This window comes from Sitodiplosis mosellana, unplaced genomic scaffold (assembly GCF_009176505.1).
Source record: "Sitodiplosis mosellana isolate CC-2019 unplaced genomic scaffold, AAFC_SMos_1.0 Smas_scaffold_6226, whole genome shotgun sequence".
NCBI classification, from domain to species: domain Eukaryota; kingdom Metazoa; phylum Arthropoda; class Insecta; order Diptera; family Cecidomyiidae; genus Sitodiplosis; species Sitodiplosis mosellana.
Window position 1 is genome coordinate 5172752 of NW_022601467.1, and position 9646 is coordinate 5182397.

The 9646-nt window shown below is 37.7% G+C and overlaps 1 protein-coding gene across 1 annotated transcript; it reads left to right on the forward strand.

Annotated features, from left to right (window-relative positions):
• Positions 1 to 1108: 1108 nt before the first annotated feature.
• Positions 1109 to 6948, forward strand: LOC129578299 (uncharacterized). Its single transcript, XM_055466626.1, has 3 exons — positions 1109 to 3077; positions 3173 to 3435; positions 3532 to 6948. Exons 1-3 carry the CDS (start codon positions 2795 to 2797, stop codon positions 4837 to 4839), a joined length of 1854 nt encoding a protein of 617 aa, XP_055322601.1. The 5' UTR covers positions 1109 to 2794; the 3' UTR covers positions 4840 to 6948.
• The last annotated feature ends 2698 nt before the right edge of the window (positions 6949 to 9646 follow it).

Sequence of the window (9646 nt, forward strand, 5' to 3'; positions counted from 1 at the left end):
ACGACGACGACGGCACACGAACGGAAAAGTGTCTCAAAAAGTGGTTTTCTACGCGTTTCATGAGTTTTTATGATGATCTAAACCAATTTTGCGAAAAAAGTTTTCGGGACCAATTCCTATACTTTCCCTTGACACGTTGTGTACGGAAAAGTAAAATGCGACATGAAATTGTTTCAACCTACCGGAACAACAACAACAACGACGACGGAAAAAAGTAGTGGATAAATATGTTTGTGTGAGTGAATTTGGCGGTAATCGTCAAATATTCATGCTGCTGCCATTCAAGTGGATAAAATGTATCACCATGTCCATTGCACGAACTATATTTTCAGTGTCATTACAACTATCTCTCGAAATGTATTCAACGATTTAATGAACAGTCGTTTTCATGACATCTCAAACAATTCACCAGATGCTGTCTCTCTGTGAATAGTTTCTTCTAGCCTTGGATGGGATTTATGTTGTATGTGTTTGGCCACATTTTTCATCGGTGATCCGTTTAATCTGTGCATTTCACTATTACGAAAGTACCTTCAGCTCTCGAGGACAGCGTTTTATAAATGATTTTCGCTTAGACTGGCCCTGTAAAGCGCATTTCCCCGTTCTGCTCGTTCAGTTTGGTTCGGTATGGTTTGGCTTAGCTCAGCTCGGTGCCAATTGCTCCATATTTCCTGCCATTGGTCCATTCGCATGAATTGTGCAAAACAAAGAATCACACGACGCATAGCAGAGAGGAAGCCAAAATGTTCAATGCACTTGAATTGCCCCAGCGTGGCAATAAAAGAATACGATTGATGTTCCCACTCGCAGCCAGTTTAATACAATGTTCTACTTCAAAAAGCTTAATACTTATAGCACGTAAAACAATTTTATTTATGGTCCACGACATCTAATTCTTTTTCATTTCCGGTTCGTGTATTACACACAAACGACGACGGGTCTCAGCGATAGCGATGGCGGTGGAGGTGGCGATGGCGGCAGCGCAGGAGTTCGCAGAACGCTATAAGCACAATTGAAGACAGCATATTAACGCTAACTGCTAATATTACCATTTGATTTATTCATCACTTTATCTCTCTGTCTCACTTGTTACCACTGCTACTGCTGCTGCTGCTAGTGGCGTGACGCGCTCAGTGAAATCGTCAATATCGCCCGAAGACGAATACTAAATGAAATCGTCGAAAGTACAATTTCCGATAAATTCAAATAAATAAATAACATCATCATCATCAGCATTGTTCAAGTCGCTGTCGTGGTAATATTGCATTTAGTGTTTCAATGATTGCATCCCATAAGTTGAACATTTTAGGCTGAGTTTACTTAGTTCTCGAGAAATCTGAGCTGTTCCGATTTTTCCCCCGCAATTTTTGTCTGATCACTTGATTAAAAACGGAATTGAAAGCAAGCGAAAAATCCTAATGCTTGTGTCCCTCCATGCGCGCCATTCATTTTTTCTATTGATTTTCATCACGTTTGGCAAATATTTTGCCACACCGAATCTGCACACACTTGCCAACCACTTTCTCTTCTTTTCGCTCAATGAACCACACACAGTCATATTCCATACATCGCATAGTTTTTTCGTCTCTCTCTGGCACTTGCTAACGTCAAATTGGCTCCAGACTCAATGTCTGTCGCCGGTCGTCCAACATACCAACAGCACTGTTCGCATCCCATACAGAAAAAAGTGACGAATGAAAAATAAAAGAATCCACCATAAAGATGTTATGCGTGAATTGATTATGGATTTTTGCTATTCTCAGCTCCAGCGCCAGCAAATACATACACTGCCAACGAAGACTCTCTAAATCGCGCACAACTACACACAATGCCCGTTCGGGCGAATGGCAAATGTTATGTTTTGATCTAGTTTTATTTTTTTTTCCGTTGCGTTCATCTGGTTCATGTTCTTCGCTTTATTTGTATTTTTGCCATCCATTAAAGTGAAATGATAATGGGGCAAGATACTGCGGCTGTGTGTATGTATATGTGTGCAATATTAACATAAAACGGATGCGCTTGTTCCATATTTTGGCTGGTGGTGTGTCTCGAATGATTTCATCGTCGCGCATACACAAGTTTTCTATGTGGATCGTTGCGTTCAAAATCTAGAAAGAAACTTCCATTGAAAACTTTAGACATTTCGACGTCAATTTTCTTGTTCGAACACCACCCAACGGCATTTTGTTGCGCGCTGCTGTTATTGTTGTTAGCAGTGTTTCCTCTGTTTATCGCTCGTTCGTTCGTTCATTTGTTCGTTGTTAAGTTTTTCATTCGACGAATGACCTTGGTGGCATCATTTCTTTCGTCTTGTCCATTGGAATAACTAGAGCTTGGGTAATATACTGCGGAAAATAGTTTTCATATCTCTCTTGCCGATATATTTCGCTTAGTTGTCATGCCATTTTTCGTCGTTTGGCTGTGTGCGTGTTGTGCACGGATGCTTGGTTAGTGGTGCTAGTTGCTCGTGTCGTATGCATGTATTCGTTTAGCTGAGACTGGGTGATTTTTCAGTCGAAGTTTGGCTGCTGTGTCAACCAACTGCTCACTTTACATGGGATAACTTTCATTCAGCAATTGAATTAAGTCGAAACCACACGATTCTTCCGCAAATCCAAGACTATTTTTTGTTCTCAGTTTTAGATAGTGAAAGTAAATTTCGGTCGCGTGTTTTCCGTGATTTCGTTGTTTTTGTCTCTTTAATTTGGTTTCACTTTTAGAATTTTGTTGCAAAATCTGCTTTGGTTTGAAAGTTGTGAAAAGTGATCGGTGAATTGAGATTTGAGGAGATAAAATGCAGGCAAATGTAGATCCATTCAATCAGTGGGGTGATGAGAATCAAACCGAGTCACATGAATTGAATGAAAGGGTACCGTTCAATCACAATTTCAACACGTCGTATATGACAAGCGATGTGCGTGAACCGAGCGTCGAAAGTTTGAATATTGATACGATGCAATCAAAAGGATCGGCTTTGAATGGTGAAGTTAGGAAAAGTTATTTCAATGAAGTGCCTACAGAGGGCAGTTACGTGCTGCTATGGAAATATTGCGAACAAATCAAATCGATATTAGCAGGTTAGAATCGTGGCTCCTATGTAAATTCATCCAAAAAAATTGATGAAATCATATTGCATGGATTTTGAATTGTTTGTGTGTGCGTTTTTTTGTAGGTTTATTGTTGGTTCTTTGCTCTGGATTGCATACGGTGTGGGCGATTTATCAGGTGCTTTTCTTTAAAACATCCAAGGAGTTTCGAGACGACTTGAGCCAAATCAATAAGACGGAATGGCGTGAGCGTTACTTCAATGATGTCATGTCTTCCGAACGCGTTGGATTAATGTTTACGATCATATGTTGGTATGTCGGGATGATACTTGGTTGTTTTGTAGCTGGATGGTTTTTGGTTCGAACTGTCCAGAAGAAGAATGTTTACGTAAGTTATCTCAAATACTTTTCTTGATTTGTTTTTCTCTGGCGAAATAATCGAAGTAACAACGTCGATTCCATTTGCTCCATATGATATTTACAGTACGTTGCAGCGCTAGTGATGTTTGCAAGTGGCTGTGTATTCTATAGCGCTGACGTTGCTGTGTCCGGTTGGCAAACGATACTGTTGTTCGGTCGTCTAATCGCTGGCATTAGTCATGGCATCACGTACGTCACCATTTTCGTGCAGGCCAGCGAAAATGCTACGAAAGATTTTCGTCGCACAATCGTTACAATAATTGGTCTCACAATGGGTTTGTCGATATTTATTGCATCAACTTTTCTCATCTACATTCCAATGCCGGATGTTCAATTGACGATTGATGTACTCAAAGGTTCAAAGCCAGAGAATGTGGCCTACAAGAGTGAAACCATGTCTTCTGGTATTATATCAACTGCAACAATTGCTTTGAGCTTCATCTCTGTTGTTATCAATTTCTTCTTTTCACACGAAACGGTACCATTTTTGCTGTATCATAATTATCGCGAAGAAGAGGCTCAGTCTGCGATGGCCCGATTGATGGGTGAGGATCAACATGCGCCAGTTGTCCAACAGGAATTTGAAGCGATGCGTGAAATGTGCCACGATGATTATGCCGAATTCCCGGAAGGCAAAATATTTACAACAATTCATCGGCGTCTCGTTTCAATTGTGTTAAGTGCACGTATTACAAGCGCTCAATGCTTTCATATGTTGTTCACCGTCATGTTTGTGAAACTTATTGAGAGTATGATTATTAGCGAAGTGAATCAGATGATGGACAAACCCACTATTATCGAATTTATCCGAAAATGGGAAGATATTATGAAGTTGATCCGTGTGTATGAGAAGGCAGTTCGATGGGCGATTGCCATATGGTTTATACTTGGCGTACCAATCACATTGGTCGGGAACTATTTCAATTGGAAACGAGGATTTCATTTCGCAACATTTTTGGTTGGTGCATCCATGACGCTCTTCACCATATTCCATTGGGCTGGCCTTTTCAGCGGTTTTTTCAGGGTACTCGCATTTCTATTTCTCTCCATTTATATTCACTTTCTAACACTTCCCGTCGATGTAATTAATTATCTGTATTTGATGGAGTGCTTTCCCACATCGACAAAAGCCATGGCCATCGCTTTTACCACCATATGCGAATGCATTTTTAATATAATTTTCATTTCGGTTGAAATTGAACACAAGAATCTAGGCATCGAATACTTTTGCCTGGGACTTTTATGGTGCCTTCTCGGCTTTCGACTGTGCGTTCTCGTACCAAACACCAATGGACTTTCTTTGGCGGCCGCAAAACATGCATACATTCAAGCTCTCTCCTCGAACTGGTGGGAATTCTACAAAAAAAAATAACTGGCTTGAAGGAAAACATCGAATTTTCATTGAAAATATCCTGTTTGGAGTTTGATTTTTTTGACAAATTTTTTTAAATTAAAACGGTGCCTGTCATTTGCTCATTTAAAAGTACAAAATGATAGATAAAACGATTTATTGTTTTTGTTTTTATTTCACATGCAAAGGAGCTTTATTTATAGTGTTTATACCAATTTTACAAAAGATACATCGTTGACATAGACATGTTAGTTTGAAAAAAAGTGAGAATCTTCTATTTAACTCGAAGACACAAACACAGGTTCGTTCATCGTTCGAATTTGCTGGCTTCTCTTTTTTTCACATCGAGCTGCAGGCACTGAACTATATTCTATATACTCACACACAATATTTCTAAGTGTCTTTATTCTATTAGTTGTAATAATGAATATGAAATATATATGGAAAAAAAATTATACAAATGAATTATTCCAAAATGTTATAAATGACAATAAAATTCTATGTAGGCTATGATAAATTCTATTACTTTATAAAATATTTTAATCGTATTACATTTTAACCAAAGATGTAACGCAATAATCAAAAATCGAATCACAACTTGTGATTTAACTGTGTACATGTATTCAATTGATTTTGGCCCAACAAAGTGCTTTATCAATATTTAAATCGAAACAAAAGATAACTAAAGAAAACAATTGCCATCCAACGTGTTAATGCCATTCCAACATTAATAAATATTTTCATATAGATGCAGGCATTTTTGAACGGTTTTACAAATTAGGATTAAGAATTGAATAGGACAAGAAAACAGCCGTTATTAGACGGAGCGAACACTGAACAGCCGTAATTAGTGTGCTTTAAAAGGAAACTCATTAAAATGCCTTCTCTCTTACAACGTTTCATACGAGTGAATTAGTGAATAAATTTCAAGGGGTGAATCACTACTGAATTGACTGAAAATACTGAAAACAACTGAAATTTTTTTCTTGATACTGAAAAGTACTGAAAACCAGTTTTCAGTACTTCAGTGTCAGTTTATGCATTGAATACGTCAAACTATGACACTTGACTTATATCATTAACGCCATACAGTTTAAAAATTGATATTGAGGTAGAATTTTGGAAAAAATTGAAAAAGATTTGTCTACAAAAGTGCCAAACTATAAAAATATGACATTCAATAGTTTGGAAATAAAAATACGCTGAAAAACATATGTGTAAAAAATCCATTCTTGTTTGGTTTGGTTTTAGTCTTCGTGTTTTCAGAGATGCACTGACATTTCAAAGAGTTGATGATACACACATCAATGTCGAGAAATGTTCATTCGACGAAAATTGCCAGACATATATTTTAGACATAAATCACTCTTTTCTAATGTCAGCTTCTTTATTGTGTCTTTAGACTTTTCTGATTAAAATATAAGTGGACTTCCATTTCGAATGCTTGAAAACAAACATTAAACACAAGTGTCAAGAAATTTTAACAATACTGAACTGCAATAAAAGTCATATATACTAGGTACTGAAAAAACTGAATCGCTACTGAAAATCGATCGCAGGTACTGAAAAGTACTGAAAACAGGTTTCCAGTAGTAATTCGCCCCTTGATAAATTTCCTCGAAAATTAGTCATTACTTGATGTGACATTATGAAATGGGAAAAAAATTATTCAAATTAACGTGGCGCAAATAAAATATGAAAAGTGTGAGAAAATGGCTCATGATTTTGTGCCGAAGATTATTCTGTGCTTCATCATACGCAACCGGTTTCATAATATTCTTAAGTAATGACTGTTCAATATATATATATATATATATATAATCCATTTTAATGTATGTAACGTTCAGTGTGTTATATTCCGGATATTCAATTATAAATCCACATTAAAATTTCATCACTTTGTAAGAGCTTAGCTGCGAAGCTCGATATACAACACCACCACCACCACCTCGCGCTCCTCTCAACCATTTTATCGATATAGTTCGAACGTTTATGTCATTTTAAAATTTGATCTTTTCATAAAATCTAAATGTTCCTACACCCATTTGATGCTAATTCCTCTCTGTATGAAGAATTAAAACCATATTTCCAATAATAAAAATGATTTTTAGAAGTGATTTCATCTTCAAAGTGAAAATGCGTTTCGATCATTCCGTAGATTTAATTCAATTAATTATTCATTTAGTTTGAATTTCAATGTAGGAGCGCATGCGACGAGAGCTGAGAGGAATGAGGATGCTTGCATCCATTTTCGCAATATAATAATTGGAAATGCCGTGTTGCTTTATAACTATTCGAGATAGTAACTTTACACTTAATATGTAAACGAGTGGCTGGCTGCGTTGCGTGTTCGCTGCTTGCTGTTGCTGCTGTCGACGTCGTCGTTAATAGGAAAAGTTCTTTATTAATTACAATGTGCGTGGAAATTTATGCAGAAATCAGATGGATGTGGCACGTCTTGCTTGAATCATATAAAATTCCCACTTAATTTATGCTTCGGTGTCTGTTTTCTTCATTTTAGCAAAATTCATAAATAAATGCATAAAGTGGCAACAACGGTTCGGCATACGATATGTTTCACTTTAGGCCAAAGCATGAATGCACACAACTGTTGCCCGAGCTCAACTTTTTTTTGCCAACGCTTGTATACGTCGAAAATTAAATCTTTTGCAATCGAAGTGGCAAACTGCGACGTTAGAAGCTGCTGATGAAACGAGCCACAGCATGATTCACCGTCAAAATTCTGGTAGTCACATATTTTGCTCGGCTAAAAAGTTTACCGATTCGTTTTTACCCAATATTTTGCGACCTGAAGAACAAAAATTACCAGAAAAAACCCGTTTCCGGAGGCCAGCGATTGTGAAACGCAATTTCGTTGCGTTTCATTTGCATAAAATATAAATTGTTTGAAAATTTCATGTGTTGATGGCCATCAAAATGTGTGAACAATATCAACCTTTTGGCAACGCAAGGTAAGTGTTTCGTTAGCGGCTAGATTGCTTTTCCAGTGAACTAGATAAAAGATGTCAACAAAGACACAACACTGTTCGAAAACTGTTTGGTTGTGTCATTCAATAAAAAAATAAGAAGAAAGAGCGAGCGTTTCATCAGCAGAAAATTCGTTTAGAGAAAACATATAAGTTTCGTTTAACCGAGAAAACCCAGTGTATTAACGCTGATTTCATTTACTCCACGCACATTTTATAGGCATGCTATTTTCCATCCAATGATATACGAATAGAAAATGCTCTTTTATGTTTTTAAATATACAATGAATACATTACGGGGCCCGGAAAAAAGAGGATACACAACAATGGGACAATCAACCGTACACATACAGACACACAGGTGAACGGCACATTTTCATGAGTTGCAATTTTCCAACGGTGCAAAAAAACGCGTCGCTTTGATTGGAACTGTTTTTGATTATAATAATAATGCAATATCCAGACCACGTGCTAACATCGAATCACAATCACTGTCTTATCCTTCCAGAGAATCTCGTAAAAAATGATTTTTAATTAATTTTTTCTTCATTTACTCCCTGCTCGCCTGTTTGCTCTCCCACCTCTTTTTGTTCCAGCTCCGATTAATAGAGAGATCATCGACATGGTGAGAATGGAAACTTTGTCACACTTTTTTGGGAGATGTACAGGCTATGTGTGGGTGTGAAACAAGCACCGCTCGCCTTTCCAACGTGTTTGTGTGAGTGTGATTTTGGCATGACCTTTACACGCAATTACGAAATTACTTAACAAACCTAACTGGTAGAAGACAGCTGCTGTGGAGCAGGGCCTTCAAATCCTGACTAGAGCGCGTCGAACAGCCGAAGAAAGAACAGCTCAAACATGCCATTACTTAATATTAGTAATGCTTTTCAAACTTTATGTTAATCCATGGTATCACTTTCGTAAATATTAGATAAACAGACGCTTATGCTCCGTGTTCGTGTTAACATTCGCTTTGTTCGCTCGCTTGCGCGCGCGCACACACACACACCACTCGAATCAGTTTGTTGTTGCTTATCAACATTAATGAAAAATATGGGTCTCTTAAAAAGATTATCTGCTGCGTGAACATGGCATGAATAATAAAAATCGTTTAGTTGAGAGAAAAGAGGAATCTCAGCATGTGCTCTCTGTCATGGTCGTCGACGTCGTCGTCGTCGTCGTCTTTGTAATGGTGGCAAATGTTCGATTTTCGAGCATAAAAAGGCTCTTGGAAAAAAGGTGATCGAAAACGTTTTTTTTTTTGGTTGTTGCTTTTCGTCGCCTTTGCGCATCACACGAACATCGAATTAAGAGCGTGTCGTTTATGGAATAGAACGAATTTTTGACATAAGGTATCCATTGTTGATTCTTTTCTCAATCTCTCTCGCAAACAGCTCATTTGAATGTATGGCAAAGCAGAAAAAAAATGCGACAAAGCGATTGTGGGAAATAAGCTGACGGAACTAGAATCGACATGAGCATCCATACAAGTGAACCGAACCACATTAAAGAAAATCGAAAAGAAGGAAAGAATTATGCAAAAATCATAAGTATCGTCACAAGCACCATTGAAAAATCCATTCATTTGTCACATTTGTTTCGGCTAAAGTGCTTTTGCAAAAAGTCGTCTATGAACACAGTCACTCACACTCCCTCTCGCCTTGCATTTACACAAATACACATTGCGTACCACATCGAAGGATTTTCCGTAAAAACGATAACTTTTCACGTTTCAATGGAGTGAGCCGAAGCGAGTGATCTGAGCGAGAGTGGGTTTGCGCGCAAAATGACGCTATTGTAGAATGTACTCAGGCGAAAATGTACATGAACACTCAAGT

Excerpts from the sequence above, each read along its gene's own strand:
- LOC129578299 (XM_055466626.1), top strand. The coding sequence starts at position 2,795 with ATGCAGGCAAATGTAGATCCATTCAATCAGTGGGGTGATGAGAATCAA. Across the intron at positions 3,078-3,172 it reads AATCAAATCGATATTAGCAG|GTTTATTGTTGGTTCTTTGC; the intron begins GTTAGAATCGTG and ends GTTTTTTTGTAG. Across the intron at positions 3,436-3,531 it reads TCCAGAAGAAGAATGTTTAC|TACGTTGCAGCGCTAGTGAT; the intron begins GTAAGTTATCTC and ends TGATATTTACAG.